We start from the raw sequence: 19,923 nt of genomic DNA, 5'->3' as shown, positions 1-19,923 counted from the left end.
GGAACAGAGAAGCTGGTCAGAGTTGTTGCCAACGAAACAAAGACTGAGGCAGGCGGTCACCTTCCAGCTCGACAACAACTCTGATTTACTTGCACCTTTTATCTAACCAGGAAGACCCTTTGAGATCAGCGAGGGAGGCGTTGTCATGGCGGCAGAAACGCGAATCAAGATAGGGCGTGTATATTGAAAACAAACAATGAAGCAGGATGACACACCTTCTCGAAGAAAGCGATTTCTAAAGAAAAACAGCTTCATGAGTTCACTAAGCTTGAACCATTTTACATAAATGAATAGACACAAACAATCTATTTGTGTAAAGCTGATAGAGGCACACCACAGGAAGTGGTTCTACAAAGTATTAATTCAGCCGGTTGAACACAAACCCTGCCCACGGTTTTACGACTCTAATTTTGTCTTTATACTTTTAATTAGGTTTAACAATTGTGCGCTGCTTTATGTCGGTCTATTACTAAATAAAGTCCACAGAAGTGCATCTGTAAGGGACTGCGGTCCGTTACCCGTCTCCTCCCGTGTCTCACTCTGGCCCGTCTCTCTTTTTCCCCCAGGCTCGTCTGTGATGCAAGTGACGGCCACGGATTCGGACGACTCCACCACGGCCAACGGCATGGTGCGCTACCGGATCCTCTCGCAGACCCCCCACAGTCCCATCCCCAACATGTTTGCCATCAACATGGAAACAGGAGACATCAGTACTGTGGCCGCCGGACTGGACAGGGAGGTCAGTAATCACTGTGGTGTTTTGTTTTGTTTTGTTTTGCTGTTCTAATTAGTTTGTTGCTTCACAGGCCAAAACATCAAACTTTTCCAGAAGTTCACAGAAACTATTACTTCCCACAGTTTTTATACTGGTAAAATGTGCTGCTATGACATATATATAATGAGCCTAGAAATCCTTTTTTGTAAGATTTATTTAACTCCTACATTTAAGTTTAGCCGAACACTATCGATAAGGAAAACAAATAAAGCCATTAACGGCATTCCCTCCATTAACAGCGGATATTTTATTGAGTTCTTATCTCCAAACAAAAATGAGCTGAGGAATATTTAGCGTTGGTCTCGGTGCAGAGCGGAGGAGCCGAGATAATGGCCACGTAAATCCAGCACCTCTCTGCTTGCGGGGTCGCGAGAGGCTTCGTTTTATCGTTCTTCTTTGTCTCATCCGCGACTTGTGTGCTGCTTTCTGTAGTCGCTCACCAACCCACACGCCGCCACCGACACCGCTGCGCTCGTCATCCCCGCTCCATCTTCCACCGTGGGCTGCTAATGAGGGAGGTCACAGAGGTCAACTTTTGTTTATCCCAAAGCCGGGTCCGTTTGCCTGTTCGTCCTCACTTCCTCTCTCTCTCTCTTGCTTCCTTTCTCTCTCTCTCTTTCTGTTTCTCTCTTTTTCCACACTCCGTGGAAGAACCTGGGTGGATTTTCTGGGGCTTTAGGTCGTGGGAATCAACCCTGGAAGATGTTAAATTCATGTGCTGTCCAGAACTGGGATTGTCCCGTCCTTGTAACTTACTTGGCTTTAGTGGACACGTAAACGCAGCTCGGCGCGAGCATCATAATGTTCATTTTCTAAAAACTCCCGTTTGCATCTCTTCATGTTAAAACCTGGCCAGGGAACTCCTTTTTTTTATTGTTGTTGTTGCTGAGGGAATAATTATTAATATCTACAGGGGAAAAAAAACTACTCGGGTTTTATAACAAGATAAACAATACATCAATCCCTCTCCCCTATCTAAATTTTTATACTGGAGCTGGCATGGCTTTACAGAATGGCACATTTGTGCGACAATATAAATGAATCTAGTGAGCGCCTGCCAGGGCTTTGTCCCTGTTTCCAGCTTGGCTCGGGCCGAAGCCCAAACAAAGCTGATGTGAGCGAGAAACAGCTCATTAATCTGGACACATCGAGCCCCGGTGCCGTACCCACCTGCCTGTGATCCTCACTCTAAAACTGGGACACACCTGGGAGTTCATCCACCTGCTGTGAAGGTCATCGACATGAGCGAGCGCTCCGCGCTCACGTGCTCTTTAAGTGCATCCGAGCCGGAGGCGGGGCATGGGGGGGACGGGGCGGAAGAGGTCTCTGAGCAGCTAAAGTAGCGTGTGTCATGCAAAGACATGAACATTCCCCACTCACTGCGCTGACAGGGAACACATGGTTAACGCCTGTGTAGTACATATATTTATATTCTGTATCCTGTCACACTCCTGCTAATCCTGCAGCACCACGCTGGCGTCTAATTAGCATATTCATGGGCTAACTAAGAGGAGAAGCAGGTTCTCTCGCGTTGAGGAGGAAATCAGGGGGTGGATGAAGGGTAAGATTGGTGTCACTTACCTCTGACTTTGAAATATACCAATTATTCTTCCTTGCTCTGCACATCACATCCTTCACACCTCAGGGGGAACAAGCTAGCCAAACAACAGGTGTCGATTAATTCCTGAAATTAAAAATAATTTTTTTTTTTAAAAACCTAGAGTAGAGGTCAGAGGTCGTTTTCAGTGTCTTGCAGGAGAACTTGTGTTCAACGTGATTTCACTCAGGCACGCAAAGATTCCAAAAGATGTCAGAAAACTGCTTGCTGATGACGACCGCCTTTGGTTTTAGCTGTTAGTCTGTCAACATGACTCACTGACTCTTGAATGTACTTGTGAAATGTAAAAGAAAAATTGTCAACAATGCAACAACTAGGTAACACGGACAAAGTGTCACATTTCACAGGTCAGAAAAACGTTGACTTGAGAAAATAGCAAGGCAGAGAGGAAGTAGGTCAGGCATGCTAGCTTGACTTTGGCGATCCTAGGATGTTGATGTGCTGTGGAATTTGATGTGTTTTGTGGGTGTTGAATCCTGGTAGTGGACTAATGTCAGCCAGTTGCTATGGCAACAAGTCTGTTTTATAATTCGGTTTTTCACTGTTTTTTTCTGCGTTATTTTGCCTTTGCTGTGATGGCCAGCACTAAATTAATAATACCTACATTTCCAGGTTTTATTTTGTTGATGGAACTGTTCCACCATGGCAGCACAGTTATGGGTGACAAGTAAAAGAGTGAATCCACTATAACCAAGTCAATTCATTCATATTTTGTCATCTTACAACCTACATTTTTTTTTATGTTTTAATTTTTTCAATAAAGGTTTATCGACGAGAAGTAATACATTTGAAAACATGATTAAAAGAAGTTATTGTGTGCAATTTGGTGATAAAATCACACTTCTTTATGCGTCTGATGTACTACAGAAGCTTCTTACAAATGGGCTTTTCAAGAGCAGTATTTGTGTTTGTGGGGATTGCTGTGCCATGCAGTCAGAACCAGAGTTACCTAAAAAATAAGTTGTAAATAGTTCTTATCATCACTTTTATTATCACAATAGTATCTTTCCACACCTACTAGGCCCACTGTTTGTTGTGCTTGAGAGGGTTAAGCTGAGGGGGGGGGGGACCAAATCAGCTTTTTAGATTTGGTCAATTTTGTTTGTGGGTTTTCTTTTTTCCCGCCCAACACTGTACTAAAAGCAAATTTACTTGTTAGCCTGGAACAGGAATGACGGTCTTCAAATGAAGTACAACTCTGATGCAGCAGGTAGCAGAGTCCAACATGTCAAAGAGCCACAGCTGGCATGGACTCTCTCCCATTGCGGCCCTTTTCCATGCCAGCAGTTCGTCTGGCAGGCAGGGCTGTTGTCTTTCATTACCCCCGGCTGTCTCAATCTCTTATGAGCCCTGGCTTGGAACTGTCTGGTGGGGAACGGGGAGGGGATCGTGGTGTGGAGCTGCTCGGCATCAAGCTGTCCCCCCAGGGCTGATGCCAGCTCCACACTGGACCGCCTCACCGACGATTAGGACATCTTCTGAGCAGCCTCAAGGACAAGAGCAGCCCACAGCCTGGCTCCACTAGGATGTGCCGGGCCTAACCAGGGGATACAGGCAAGAGAACCTGCATTCTAAATGGGCCTGGGGCCGTATTGTCTCCGAGACGCTGAGTTATGTTAATTCGCCTTGTTTAGCCGGAGCTCCAGAGGCCAGACAGCAAAAAAACATCAGAGGATTATGAGCTGGTTGCTGAATGAAAAGTATTGATGCATGTAGGTGGATGTTGACTGCTTGTAAGCGAGCGTTTAATCAAGAAAATATCCACTCAATATCCACTTTATTATGCGCACCGAGTTAGCATTGAGCTGTGCCGCGGATCGCCTTCAGAAGAAACTAAGCTGCTTAATTTATGCTCCTCTGTTAAATAAATCGATGCCAGTTCTCTGGCTAAAATTTCTTACTCTTTGAGCACCACTTTGTTTTATCGTCATGCTCTGAAATGTATTGCTTTACAATACAAGTTGGAAATTTGGTAGTTATGATGTGCATAAATTCTTGTTCTATTGTGGTAGAACAATCCCACAATGAGCTTTTTTTTAAAAAATCAAAAATTCAAACATAAAGTCCGCAACAAAAAGTAGCATCTTGGTAACAATGCTAACAACTGGGCCATTGTGCATCTCATATTCCAAAATAAGCAGAATTGTCGGTTGCAGTTTCTTGCATCCTAATTTATGTGTCCTTATAAACAGAATTTGTTTTAATGATGAGCATATTTAAATCTTGACATGGATTTGAGAGAGGAAAAAAAAGCCAAACGACTTGTTAACATCTCTGCCGTTTGACCACAGAGGGTTAACCAAAAACAAAACAAGCTAAAATGAGATTAGCAATAACAGTCAGGAATTTCAATCGCTGTCTCTATTGGTTTTGTGGAGGCTTTCTTATTTAGGAAATAACTTGTTAGGATAAAATGAATCTCATTCATGCCTTTCACGCTGAGGTATCTTTAATATTTCTCCGGCTACAACTAGATAAATGGGAAGAAATTGTCTCCTTGCTGGAGGCTGTTGGTACAAATATGCTAATATGCTAATAATTTAGCTGGTGCCATTTTATACCTGAATGGATTATATTTAAGTGCTTTCAAAGAACTTGGAACTTGTGGGGGAAAAAAGAACTAAACCTGTTAAAAAAGACTTAAAAAAATCCAAAACTACTTTAAGAGATGACAAATAATTTTGTTAATGATATGTACGTTCCTCAGAGCTTTGAGGAAACAGCTGTTTTGAGGTGATGTTTAGATAAATACTGACAGACTTTGCGATAACTTTGTATCCACTTTGAGTCTGTCTGGTTTATCTGGTGAACAAATGCATAAAATAACGATGAGGTCATTTTCTAATGGCACTATAAAAACAGAAGCAACCTCCTCAAACTCCGTAAAAATGCCTTTAGCTACAAACTGGTGGACCGAGACGCTCCCTAAACTGGCACTAACTTATGCTAGCTTCTTAGCATCTTACTGGCTAATGTTACATTTTGTAGCCAAACCGGTTTCTAATATCAAGTAACACGATTAACATCGCTCACTGACATTAGTATAAATCATCATCCTTTGTTAGCTAGTAATATTTTAGTTCAAACTAAGTATGTCTTTTGCTTAATTCTGAATTTAAAAAATGAAATAAAAAATGTCTAGCAATTAAGAAATTAGGGTAACATTGATATACAACGGCATAAAATATTGCCTGTAAGTACTGACTTAGTGAAAACAGTGAGCGTAACTATAGCCCCGGATTGTGCTAACGTTTTAGCAAAAGGGCTAATGTTATTTTAAGTGAACTCAAACTTTCTCTAGTGTAAAATAGTTGCCTCTAATTGTTTACATTAGCACTGCTGTACAACACCATAATCCCAGGAGCCTATTTGCAATACTGTAATGATTTAGCTTTTACCATCTTTCTGTGTATTATCAGACTCTTCAGTTTAATTAGAAATCCTTAATTTTGCTCCGAACTTAATTTTTCACCTTCCTGTTTTTTTGTGACGGTTTCAACAAACGATTGTCTCCTTTGTGTCTCGTTTTGGTGAAGAGACATGACCCGCTGCAGGACAAGGACATTTGCACGCTCGCTTCGGCTATTTTCATCTGCTGTTGTTAGCAACAGTCTGTTCAAAACTGGATCTTAATCCTGGCCTGTGCATTGTGTTGTAATGCACAGGTGAACAGTCAATTAAACCTTCTCGCTCTGTATTCTTTTTCCTTTTTTTTCCAACGATGAATCATACCTTCTTTTATCCGCTATGTGAGCCGTTTGCGTGGATGTGGAGGCGTATCTAATCAAGTGGACTCAGATTTACCTTCATATCTGAGTCAGTGTCTCTACAAAAGAGATTGAGAGCCTTCAGAGAGCAGAGCGTCTCCACGCTGCTGGTTTTATTCAAGCCATCATTGCTTTTGTTCTTAACGCAGTATGGCGGACGACTCCACGCAGGGATGACAACGGGACAGACACACTTCTCTGGACATGCAGTTCTTTCTTTTTTTACTGCTTAGAAGGAAAGTGATGATTTTTTTTGTTTGTTTTTATTAAATATTTATGTGTGCATATTTATTAACTCTCACTACTCTAATACCCCTAAATGAAATCCAGCGAAAACAAGTTCCAGACAAGCTACGGGGAAGTTTAAAGCCGGTTCAGATCTAAACAATCTCTTACATTTTTACTGTCTCTATGAGTACTATGTCATCTATCCACTGATAATTCAAAGATATCTACACAAACCACAAACTGACAGGATGACTTGATGACACTTGTCTTCAGCTGGGACAGAGAAGCTCAAAGTTTTAATGGGAAGATGTATGGAGCTAATATTTGTTAGTACCAGCCATCTTCCTTACTGCAGTTTTGGAAGAAAACCTGTTGGAAACGGCTTGAGTCTTTCAGCAGGACAAATATCCCAACCCTGTAAGATCCATGTTCAAATAACTTTATTCTTCATTCCTTTGTTTTTACCTCCTCAGCAATACAATCTTTTAATTCACCGTGTAGAAAAGAAGCAAATATTGTAGGTTCTATAAAAGGTCTTAAATGTTTTCTAACTTTATTTGCGAAGTTCTTTAGGTGGATGTGTCCAAATCAGTTTTTGAATAAAAAACTGGATGCTTCAGACCTGACTTACTACGACATAACAAAAGTGAAAAGCATGACTCATAAAAGAAAAGTATTTGAACAAAATTAAACAGGTTTAAATTTGTCTTTGGAAGTATTATCGCTGCTGTCAACATACAGAAAGAGTTGCGCTGTGAGGGAAGACTTAAAAGCTGCTCTTCACAGATCCTCTCCATCCAGTTTGGTTGAGTTTGAGTTATTTGACAAAGATTGATATGAAATCCTATTAAAATAAATAGAAGTTTGCGGTTCTAACGTTTCAGAATATTTGTAAGGCAAAATATTTTGAAGTCTTACTGTGTAAAGTAAAAAAGAAAAAAACAAGTGCACCATTTTTTCAGACAAATTTTCACACCCAGGCTTGTTTTATGGTTATTAAAATGTGATTAAATGGGTTTAAATTGTGAACACTACTTTAAGCGATCACAGCGACGATGTGATGGGGTCAGCGCCTCACTGGAGTGGACAGACGGGAGGGAAGCAGCGATCTGGGACTGTTTGACGCAGATTACTAGTGACAAGCCAATGAGTGCGGTCGGCGGGTGCCCAGCAAGCCAGATCACAATTCAGCCGAGTCGAGACAGCAGCAAGCCTCACTCATCTGGTCTCCAACTCTTCTTCCCTCCCCGAGCGGTTCTGTACAGAACCGCATGACGCTAAGATAATTCACTCACCTGTCCACGTCTTGCTGCCACGAAGCCACACTTCACCAGCTCACATCAACATTAAATCAGGAGTATATAACTTTTATTTTTAAAAAAAAAACTTTTTTTTAAAAGAGCTCCTCTCCTGTGCCTTCTCCTAGTGCTAACTGTAGAAAATACACTGAGTGGTCAGAAGCAACTATCAGAGCCAGAAGGAGGGACTTAGCGCTGTCAATCAAGCAAAGCTACGCTACAGCTGGCTAAATGCTCTGGCTAGTTAGCATAGCCACCGATGACGGCGGATAAACGGTTTTTCTGGAACGTCAAATTGTTTCTTCACCATTAGCACATTTAGCGACGCTTTCATGGGCATGATTGACAACGCTAAGACCCTCCTCCAGGCTCTGATTGGTTGATTTTGACCAGAGGTGCATTTCTTCAGACAGCAAAAGGGGATTGAATTATTTTTAAAAAAAATTTTCACAGATACAAACCGTCTGTTTTATCAAATACGTAAAAGACTTTTTTTTTCTTTTTTTTTTTATAAAAGTCGCGCACTGTAGATTGCAGGCCCTCTCTATTTTGGTTAACACAGTCTCACCGGACCTCTTTCATGTGCGTATTAAGAACACCCCGCTCGTTCCACCTCACCTGACAGCTGCTCTGTTGGGTAATTTGAGGAGTCAACGTTGGAAACTGGAAGCCATTTCCCAGCATTTGTGTTCCGTCTCCTGGACGGCTAGCTGCCTAATTTGGGCCGTGCGAAGCAAAAAAAAGAAAAAATATAGGTTTTTATGGTCGGCAGAGTGCAGATGTTTCTCCGGTCTCCGATGGCTCCTTGCTCGTGCAGATTGAGTTTGGCGTGGACTGTCGGCCTGTTTGGTTGCGAGACAAGCAGCTGCGTCTTCTGCCAGCGCTGGACTTTAATCTGAAGGGGAGATTTTTATTTATTTTATTTTTTTTCAGTTCAGCACTTCTGCTGTTCTCATTAGAGGGTTCCTGCTCGGACAGGAGAGTGCTCCCGCGGCGCGCGCGCTCGCTGCGCATGAACACACGCCGGCCGAGTGCTTTTACATGTCTGAGTCCCACCTGTTCCCACTCACCGCAGGGTTAATGGATGCATATGTGTGCAATAGGAAGGCTGTAAACTTGTAACTACTCTCAGATGGGTGATATAACCCTGCAGGATGGCACAGACCCCCCTCCCATCATCCAACCCCCCACCGGCTCAGCTTCTCGTCGCCTGACCTGAGGAATGTGACGCATCCGTCAAAAAGCTCCATCCTGTTAGCTTCTCATAACCATCTGCTGCTATTTCAAGACCCGATTAATGCGACTGGATCTCAAAGAGTCTGCAGTGAGACACATTCAGTCAGAGGAAGGCGGGGGGTCTGTTTACCGAGGCCCTGGATGAGGCAAGATGGTATTGATATTTCATTATGAATCTAATAAAGGGCAGCCAGTATTGAGTTTTCATTAATAGCACTGGTTTGGTGCAAATTAACACGTCGGCGCACTTCATAATGACTCGGAGAGACGCAGAACGGCCCCGGCCGAACGCGGGCTTTGACCGGACTTATCTCCCAATCAGCCGCTTCCTTCTAGTCTTAAAAAGAAAGAGGGAGAGAGGAAAAGAGAGGGGCTGAGAAATGACATGAACAGCCAGAATGAGATTAAAAAAACAAAGCAAAAAAACATGGGAGGAGATTGAAAGAAGCTCAGAATGTGTGTAACCAAAGAACACAATAAACCAGAGGGAGAAGAAAGGGGGGGAAAAAGAAAAAGACTAAACATGGGAAGCGTTATCTTCTGAATCTGTGGCTCACCACGCCTCTGTTCAGATTCGTTCCTGTTTCTTTAAGAAATCACAAGAGCCAGTGGACTTCGAGTCATTAGAGAGCGCGGATGAATGTGCTGAAGCCGGCGCCGCAACAAACAGGCGTTCAGACCGTCGCTGTAAGATTCATTGTAGATGTTTGAACAAAGGAGCAGGTCCCACGGAGTGAATGGTTGGGCCGTCCTTGATTTCCATTCTCTCTCTCTTTCTCTCCCTCTCTCTTCTCTGGCAGAATGAAGCCATATGGATTTATGGGAATAAAATGAACCCACAAAGCGGGTTTGTGGCTGGCTTATATACGGCCAGGGTGGAAGCACACACACACACACACACACACACACACACACACACACCGACTGAGAGGGTGGTTGGATCTGAGTACAGCGTGAACTTTCAGCACCACGGACAGAGCCCGTCAGCTGGGACTCTCTGCCTTTCTGTTTTCCCATCTTCAGCCACGCTGCAGTTCTCATTTTGAACAGTAGATGTCGCTACAAAGGACAAAAAAAGCCTCTACTGAGAGTTGTGGCAGAAGAAGAATATAGAACGTCGAATTGTTCTTATTAGAATGAATTATTTTCTTCTTGACAATCTCGGTTACAAACTAAAACAGAAAAGAAATTTCTGTACTTTTCTGTTGGCTGTAATTTATTTGACACATCAGGTAAAGACCTCAGCCTAGTTTGTTTACTTGCCATTAACCTGTTATTATTCATCCACATGTGTACAGCTCTGGAAAAAACCCCATTGAAAACTTTCTGGTTTTTCCACCAAATATTGATTTCTGAACTCTTCCTGAGTTAAAACATCAGTATTGTTGTTTCTAAATGAACATAAACTTGTTTTCTTTGCTTTATTTGAGGTCTGAAAGCGTTGCATCTTTTTCATTATTTTGACCATTTCTCATTTTCTGCGAATAAATACTAAATTTTTGCTTGGAATTTCAGAGACATGCTGTCAGTAGTTCATAGAGTAAAAGAACAATGCTCATTTTACTCAAACATTTACTTATAAAGAGTAAAATCATAGAAACTGATCAGTTTAAGTGGTCTCTCTTTTTTTCCCCAGAGCTGTATTTTGTAGCATCTCTGGATTATAAATTGAAGGAACAAAACAAAGAGCAAAACAGGAAATCTCTGAAATGATTAACTTTGAGTGTTACTATTTGACTAGTTAATGGCCATTTTGAGCTTACTGGACTCCACAAAAACCCCATTGGAAAGGCCTTTGTTTTTTTTTCTAATTAAGATTTAGTCCTAGGAGAAAAGAGGCAGACTGACCAACCCAAACACATTTCCGAAGGTCTAGTCTTGCTCGGTTTGAACTGTCATTTGTCGTCACCAAATTATTCAACTTTCTTAACTTCTCGGTTAGAGAAACGTGAAAAATCTTGATACGTATGACCGGCTGCCGGAACATTTACGTGAGGTCCGTCAAACCCTAAAGTCTTGCGCTCCCTCACTCTGACGATGGCGAGACGCTGTCTGCGTGGAAGAGAGCTGCTCTGGCTGCGGCTGTAATTATGTTTTTGAGAATGACCTGAGGGCAGCGGTTACAGCAGGTGGAAGATCACGTCTGTATTCACCACAGTTGTTAAAGTCGTCGGTGCAGAAGGAAGACTCTGCTGCTGCTGCTACGAGTTCTGCTTATTTGTGACGGCAGAAGAAGAAGTCACTTCCGATACACATCCAGAAACCCGATGTTTAGTATCGGCTGATACCAAATGTACTTAAAAACTTTTCTTCTTCTTTTTTTTTGAAACGCAGACAGAAATGTACTGAATTGCTCATTTATTTGACAACTCTGCACCCGTGCAGCACACTTAAATACACCAATATCTTCACAAGCCTAGTCAAACATATAAAATTAAGGCAACTATAATTTGTTCAGTCAGCGCAGTTAGGAATGTAAGATAAAATAAAGAAATAATAAAGAAACTGAAACTGATAAACAACTGCAACAGACCTTCGTTCAATTGGTTCAGAAAGTGCAACTAGGAATTTTGAAAAATAATCTAAAATAAATAATTGAGCATAACGCTGCTCAGCATAATACCAGATCTGGATTGTTTTTCAACATGCGAACCGATAAAGATATCAATATCGGATCTCAGGGGCTCAGTAAGTATCATATATCAGCAAAATGCTTCCTGTAGATATTTCCTCTTCTATCACTTGTAAGTGCAGATTCTCTGTAGTGACATCTCCTGCTTCAAATGAGAACTGCAGCGAGCTTAACGTGACACATGGTTGATGTTGATACCTGAAGGAAAAAACCCATTTGTGACAAGCAGGATGTGAAAAACTGGCTGATATACAAACATTCACCTCATGAAAGGGATTTAGCAGTTGTTTTCTTTTCCTTTTTTTTTGTTTTTATTATAAATGATGTCATGCTCTGTCATTTCTATCAATAAATGCCAGAAACGGCTGACATGAGTTTGACATTAGCCTGCGTCCCTCAGTGCGGCACGCTGCTGCTCCTCACAATCACCGGACTAAATAAAGCCCTTTCACCTCCTTCCATTAGCCAAAGCTTTTCCTGTGCATCTTAAAGTGGCGGCACCGTCATTAGAGTGAGTGATGACCCAGGTCTGCTCCCGCAGCAGAACGCCGAGACTTTTCGACAGTAACGAATGGGCTTGTTAACCAACTCATTGTTGCCTCTCTTAAACTTTGTGTGTCTGTTTGTCTTTGTTTATTGCGCCGTTTACTGTGTGGTATTGAGCGGCGAACGGTTCCAGTGAGCGGCTGGTTCACGACTGGTTCACGAATGGAAGGATTATCTTGCGTGCAATCCCAGGCTGGGAGTCACGCTGGATTCGCAGATTAACAGTTCATTTGTCTTTTGGAGATCAGCGTCTCGTGGACGACATTTGCTTTTCCCCTTTTGTACTCCGCTGTCTATTTGTTGCCGGATCAGCCGATCGCTGAGCACGATCTCTCCGTTTCTGTTCACAGAAAGTGTCACAGTACACCATTATCGTCCAGGCCACGGACATGGAGGGCAATCTGAACTTTGGGCTCTCCAACACGGCCACGGCGCTCATATCCATCACTGACATCAACGACAACCCACCAGAACTGACCGTCGGGACGGTAAGTCAACGTTGCGAAACATGTGAGAAAAGATTGATTTTTAAAATGTTTTTATTTTTTCTCACTTTTGTTCACTGTTTAACAATTATTCCGTTTGTTCAGCCTAAACGCTGCCTCGTGCCTTCTGGGTTCTTTGGTGGTTTTTCCTCCACAGCGGGTCGCCAGATGGATTCTGCTGCCTTTTTCTCAACAGAAACTTTTCCACTTAGCAATTGTTATGCCAGCTTGAAGAGCAAAGCAGCTTGATTAATTTAACAACTGGCACGTTAGAAAGATGAGCAAAGAACATGGCATTTCAATAAATAATTTTAACTGGCATTTTGTGATCAAGAAAACAGATTTACGACAACACACGACGTCCGCTGTAGGTGGAAAATTTAAAACAAGAAGAAGAAGTTTCTGCCAAAAAACTGAGTTTTGAAGTCAGAAATTTGCTAGGAAAGAGATTAATCTCAGAATTTTTCAGGAAAAAGTTTGACATTCCTGAGTTTGAAAAGTCTAAAATGATCCACTAATGGAAATTTTCTGAGCTTGAAGGTAAAATAAATAAATAAATAAATAAATAAATAAAAATAATCCACTTTCCAATAATCTAAGTTTTTTTCTACAGAATTTATGAGATTAATCTCAGAATTTCTGAATATTTTGCTGGCGGAAATTTACTTCTTAAAATTGGTGATTTTAAAAAATTAAGTTCTTTATTTTTGCTTTTTTTTTTGTCTCATATTTCCTCCAACCAGAAATAATTTCTATAAAACCGATACGGCTCTTCTTGTGTCATTTATACTTTTTTTGAATTTGTCAAATTAATTCATAATTCACAACCTTCTGTTTCACCAAATATGAAATGACACAGCAGCAATTTTACCTTATCCACTCCTCAAAACCGGAAAGACAAAAGTATACGCGTCATTCAAATACGACAGATGTGTGTTGATCTTGTTGTTGCGCAACACCCCCCCCCTCCTTTCTGTCTCTACTCTCTCACTCTCGTACTTCCTCTTCTGAGAGGGGAGATGTGCTACCAGCTCTCCGTCTAACGGGTCCGTTGAGTTTCCTAAATCTGCTGGGATTTACCCTGTCCAGAACTGAAGTAAACTCTGTTTAAGCTGGTTTCGAGAAACGATTCGCCTGGTTATCCGACGGCCTACATCCAGGTGTCCCACCCTTCTTCCCCCTGTGAATTAGCCAGACTGAGCAGCCTACAGCCAACTAGTTTCACAGAGCACACCTGTTAACGGTCGCTCGTTCTCTATTTTACAACTTGCATTTGTTATTGAACCAGGTAGGTTTTAGTAACTCGGGCGAGTCCCAAGGATGATGTTTTACATATGGGCTACCAGCAACCTAAAAACATTTTCCACTTTTTCCTCTCCAGAATCAAACATCACAGCTATTTTACAACCATCAAAGAACTTTAAGGCGACTCATTAACTGAATGTCCACAACATCTTTTAGATTTTCTTTATGCTAAATATTTTATTAGTAAGGCAGTTTTGCAAGGGTCAGTACAGCTTAATTCAGTAGCAGAAATAATCAAATAAGTAAAATCAATCATCTAGTCTATCTTTCCCTACTGCTGACACTGAGAACTAAAAAAGGAACCTTAGAGCGAGACGGACGGAGTTTGGCGTTTCGAACCCCAGACCTGGCACGACGACGAAGAAGGTGCGGCAGCAGGAGGAGGAAGTTGATCGACGAAGGCAGGGATCTCTGTAGGTCCGATGAACTTCTTCTCCGCATGGATGGTGAGGTCACACAGGACTTGGTGCTGGCAGGAAAAAAGGCACCAGTTCTTCTTCCTTGTCTTTGTCTTCATCTTTGTCTTTGGGGTCAGAACCCAGCCGATGAGAGAAGTGCGATTCGAAGCCACAGATTGTGGGCCAGACGGGTTGGTCTCCATGTGCAGGACAGTCTCCGGCTCCGTGGCCCCGGCTCTTCTTCAGCTGCAGAGTTCTTTGTCCATCTCGATCTTGGCTCAAAGCTGCCCGGAGGATCCAACGAAAGGTTCCTCTTTTGCACCCACCTTATATAGGGTTTATCCACCCCCCTGGTGCGCCTGCTGTCTGCTTAGACAGATGATCTCATATCCATCACTGTCTTACAGACATTTCCTGATGTCTGTGCTAATGTCTCAGGGTTGCTCAACCTCCTGTGTCCATTGCCTGCACGACATTTTCTAAATAAAGCATTGATCATCTCTGCTCTCCTGTTAGTTCCCCTTTTTCCCTTCCTGTCACCTTTCACCTACCATCTACCTCCAACATATCAGTGATGTTTAATTGCAGTTACACCTTTTTACACCATTTCAAGTTTAATGTCAAAATCACATTTATCACATTTATTTTCTTTAGCTTCTCTGATTTAGCATTCATTTATAATTTTATAACCATAACTTATTAATTATTCTTATTATAATCTTAATGTGAGTTATTACAGATGTTTTCTGAAAAGAAACCAAGAATAATCCATGATTCTAATTATTTGATACCAAAGTTACAGTTACTTGTTTTTCTTGTAGGTGTTCTCACAAATATAAGTGTAAGTATTATTACAAGTAAATCAATATTAATATAAGTATTTTACTTTGAATCTTATCAAATTACTCAAAATGTGTCAGGAAATGCGGGTGGTGAGAGTGGTGAGGCAGATGCAGCGGACCCAGGTATGATGAATATGATGTTTTAATGAAAATAACTTAGTCTAAACAACGAGCAGGAGTAACACACACTGAACACGAAGAGACTAAACATTGACGACAACAAGGCTAGACATTGACGAGGACCCGACGACGAACAAGGAACACAGGTGGAGTTAAATACACGGGAGGGTAATCACAGAGACGAGACACACCTGGGAACAATCAAGGGGAGGACAGGACAACGAAGAGACTTAACGACACAGAAAACTCTAAATAAACAAGGAAAAACACAGATCATGACAGTACCCCCCCCTCAAGGGCGGCTACCAGACGCCCAAGAAAAAAAAAACAACCAAAAAACCCAGCAAGGGTGGGTGGAGGGGTGCCGGACGGCGGGCCAGAGTCCAAACCAACAAAAAAAAAAAAAAAAAAACAACCCACCATCGTGGGCGGAAAAACAAGAAGGGCCAAGAGTCCAAAAACAACAAAAAACTACCCACAGGGTGGGCGGAGGCAAAGGAGGCGGGAACCACGGAGGTGGTCCGGCGGTCGTCCGCGGCGGCGGGAACCACGGAGGTGGTCTGGCGGCCGTCCGCAGCGCTGGAGGCGGGAACCACGGAGGCGGTCCGGCGGCCGTCCGCAGCGCTGGAGGCGGGAACCACGGAGGCGGTCCGGCGGCCGTCCGCGGCGCTGGAGGCGGGAACCACAGAGGCGGTCCGGCGGCCGTCCGCGGCGCTGGAGGCGGGAACCACGGAGGCGGTCCGGCGGCCGTCCGCGGCGCTGGAGGCGGGAACCACGGAGGCGGTCCGGCGGCCGTCCGCGGGGCTGGAGGCGGGAACCACGGAGGCGGTCCGGCGGCCGTCCGCGGGGCTGGAGGCGGGAACCACGGAGGCGGTCCGGCGGCCGTCCGCGGCGCTGGAGGCGGGAACCACGGAGGCGGTCCGGCGGCCGTCCGCGGCGCTGGAGGCGGGAACCACGGAGGCGGTCCGGCGGCCGTCCGCGGCGCTGGAGGCGGAAACCACGGAGGCGGTCCGGCGGCCGTCCGCGGGGCTGGAGGCGGGAACCACGGAGGCGGTCCGGCGGCCGTCCGCGGCGCTGAAGGCGGGAACCACAGAGGCGGGACCCCAGGAGGCGGTCCAGCGGCTGTCCGCGGCCCGGGAGGTGGCGATGATGAGCCCCCCGAGGCAGGGTCTCTGGTGGAGCACAGGGGGTCTCGGTGGGAACGCCGGGGGTCTGAGTCGGAACACTGGGAGTCTTGTGAGGAACGCAGGGGGTCTTGGTCCTCGGGGTCTCGGGAGTCAAGGTCTCGGGGGTCAGGGTCTCGGAGGGAACGCAGAGGGTCAGGGTCTCGGAGGGAACGCAGAGGGTCAGGGTCTCGGAGGGAACGCAGAGGGTCAGGGTCTCTGGAGGAACGCAGAGGGTCAGGGTCTCTGGAGGAACGCAGGAGGTCAGGGTCTCTGGAGGAACGCTGGAGGTCAGGGTCTCGGGTGGAACGCTGGAGGTCAGAGTCTCGGGTGGAACGCTGGAGGTCAGAGTCTCGGGTGGAACGCTGGAGGTCAGGGTCTCGGGTGGAACGCTGGAGGTCAGGGTCTCGGGTGGAACGCTGGGAGTCTGAGTCGGAACGCAGGGAGTCTCGGTAGGAACGCAGGGAGTCTCGGTCGGAACACTGGGGGTCTCGGGAGTCGGGGTCTCGGGAGGAACGCAGGGAGTCTCTGGAGGAACACAGGGAGTCGGGGTCCCGGAAGGAACGTAGAGGGTCTCGGTTGGAACACAGGGGGTCTCGGTCGGAACACAGGGGGTCTCGGGAGTCGGGGTCTCGGAGGGAACGCCGGCTGATTCGGCCTCGGGTGCGCCGGCTGGAACGCCGGCTGATTCGGCCTCGGGTGCGCCGGCTGGAACGCCGGCTGATTCGGCCTCGGGTGCGCCGGCTGATTCGGCCTCGGGTGCGCCGGCTGGAACGCCGGCTGATTCTGCCTCCGGTGCGCCGGCTGGAACGCCGGCTGATTCTGCCTCGGGTGCGCCGGCTGGAGGTGAGCCGGAGCGGAGCCTCGGTCCCGGCTGCGGGGGCGAACCGCAGCGAAGCCTCGGAAGCGGCTGCGGGGGCGAGCCGCAGCGAAGCCTCGGAAGCGGCTGCGAGCCGCAGCGAAGCCTCGGAACGGGCTCCGGGGGCGAGCCGCAGCGAAGCCTTGGAAACGGCTGCGGGGGCGAGCCGCAGCGAAGCCTCGGAAGCGGCTGCGAGCCGCAGCGAAGCCTCGGAACGGGCTCCGGGGGCGAGCCGCAGCGAAGCCTTGGAAACGGCTGCGGGGGCGAGCCGCAGCGAAGCCTTGGAACCGGCTGCGGCGGCGAGCCGGGACGAAGCCTGGGAACCGGCTGCGGCGGCGAGCCGGGACGAAGCCTGGGAACCGGCTGCGGAGGCGAGCCGGGACGAAGCCTGGGAACCGGCTGCGGAGGCGAGCCGGAGCGAAGCCTCGGGACCGGCTGCGGAGGCGAGCCGGAGCGAAACCTTGGGGCTGGCTGCGGCTCCGGAAAGCGACGAGGGGCCGGGTCCATCGGCGGCTCCCATCGCTGTCTCCGAGCTCGCAGCGGAGGAGGTGCTTCCGGAAAGCGACGAGGGGCCGGGTCCACCGGCGGCTCACGTCGCTGTCTCCGGGTAGACGGCGGAGGAGGTGTTCCCGGAAAGCAACGAGGGGCCGGGTCCACCGGCGGCTCACGTCGCTGTCTCCGGGTAGACGGCGGAGGAGGTGTTTCCGGAAAGCGACGAGGGGCCGGTTCCACCGGCGGCTCAGGTCGCTGGCTTCCCGGACGAAGGAATCGACGGGGGCCGTACCCGGGGGGTGCTAACACCAGCCTTGTTCCCCGGAAAAGCTCCCGCTGCAGGTCGGCGAGAGCTTCAGCTAGCTCCCTGTCCTCCCTGCTGGATCTCCGCCTCGGTCCGCTCTGCTTTTTCGGAGGGAACCTCACTCCAGCTGGGTCCATAATAGCGAGCCTCACCGTTCGGTCTGGTCGGGTCCTTCTGTCAGGAAATGCGGGTGGTGAGAGTGGTGAGGCAGATGCAGCGGACCCAGGTATGATGAATATGATGTTTTAATGAAAATAACTTAGTCTAAACAACGAGCAGGAGTAACACACACTGAACACGAAGAGACTAAACATTGACGACAACAAGGCTAGACATTGACGAGGACCCGACGACGAACAAGGAACACAGGTGGAGTTAAATACACGGGAGGGTAATCACAGAGACGAGACACACCTGGGAACAATCAAGGGGAGGACAGGACAACGAAGAGACTTAACGACACAGAAAACTCTAAATAAACAAGGAAAAACACAGATCATGACAAAATGTTTAGATTTAATTTTTTAAAACTTTCATGCTTTAAAATAGTCTCAGCTATTTTTATAAATCTGCAGGCTGGAAACTTCCTCTTTTTCCAGGAAACCTGCTTTTCCTGTTTCATGAATCTCTCTGACTGACTATGATTTCTTATGATTAGATAGAAAAAAGTAGAATTAAAGCAAAGTTTGCATGAGACAAAAACAACACACACAACTAGATTTATTTTATTGACACTTAAGTCTACTGTTGGGCCTTGATATCACTTGAGTGATTCATTTTAAAGATAACTTTATTTATTATTACTGTTAAACTAACTTTATTGACACTTAAGTCTACTGTTGGGCCCTGATGTCACTTGAGTGATTCATTTTAAAGATAACTTTATTTATTATTACTGTTAAACTAAAATCTCCAGCATGGGGAAGTGGGATGAGCTCGGATTTTCTTGACACCCCCTCCACGAGGTCAGACCTTTCACATGCTGGGAGTCCATCACCCTCCTGCAGTTCGCCGTCCTCATCCCCTGGAAAGAGAAGAGGTTCGTCTGGGATGTGAAGATGCAGATTCTTCATCCTCAGTTGTCACAGAGGGCTCAGTGTAGTCATCAAAACTCCACTTCTCTTGACAATCTTCAGATCGGCTCTCCTTGGCAACCGTTTGGTTATGAGAATCTCGTACACACGTTTTACCAGAGGTGGAAATGGACTCTGTGGGTGTTGTGTCTCCAATTGCCTCCAAACTCTTAAAGTCTGTATGCAGATATATTTTGTGTTCTCGGCATAAAAGCAGCAAACTTAGCTTTTTCTGGGCGAGGCCAATTAAATGTGGGAATGCACTGAAAATCCTGGATGGCTGAGAACAATACTTGCGCCTCAGGAACACTGTGCAAAACACAACATATGGAGGGGGAGTTAAAGGTGCTGATGAAGTTGGGCTCTTCTCCTCCGTCTCGGCGTTCCGCCTGCTTGCTCAGCCTCTGCCCGGTTTGCCTCCGTCCCCGACACGTCTTGCTTTTCCTCCAGCAGCGCTTCGTTTGCGGCGAGAATTACTAGAAGACGGCGATTGGTTCTGATGAGGAAGCAGTATTCGGAGGCCGGGCTTTCTCCATAAACGTTTGCATGGAGGCTTTTGAACGGGAGCATCTGTCGCTTTCCCTCTTTGCTTTATTTTTTTTCTTCCTCACTCTTTGTTACCTTCCGGGTGATAAAGCAGAATCGAATGCTGACAGGTCCGTTAGAACTACTGTCCTCTTTGTGGGCGCTCGTCGCGAGTTGGATGTCAGAGATTTCAAACAGAAGCGCCGCTGTGCTTACTGCAAAGCGAGCGAGTGTGTGTGTCAGGGTCGGACACTCGG

General features: G+C 46.0%; 1 protein-coding gene across 2 annotated transcripts in view; it reads left to right on the top strand.

Annotated features, from left to right (window-relative positions):
- LOC114135878 (cadherin-4-like) overlaps window positions 1–19,923 on the top strand; it is a 314,131-nt gene that overhangs the window by 262,645 nt on the left and 31,563 nt on the right. For both annotated transcript variants that reach the window (XM_028003532.1, XM_028003533.1), the window contains exons 8-9: window positions 567–739; window positions 12,451–12,588. In XM_028003532.1, coding sequence (XP_027859333.1) covers window positions 567–739; window positions 12,451–12,588 — 311 coding nt within the window. The remainder of the gene's footprint in view (window positions 1–566; window positions 740–12,450; window positions 12,589–19,923) is intronic.

The sequence above is a fragment of the Xiphophorus couchianus genome, chromosome 20, assembly GCF_001444195.1.
Source record: "Xiphophorus couchianus chromosome 20, X_couchianus-1.0, whole genome shotgun sequence".
Lineage (NCBI taxonomy): Eukaryota > Metazoa > Chordata > Actinopteri > Cyprinodontiformes > Poeciliidae > Xiphophorus > Xiphophorus couchianus.
This window is presented reverse-complemented; position numbering and strand designations above follow the sequence as displayed.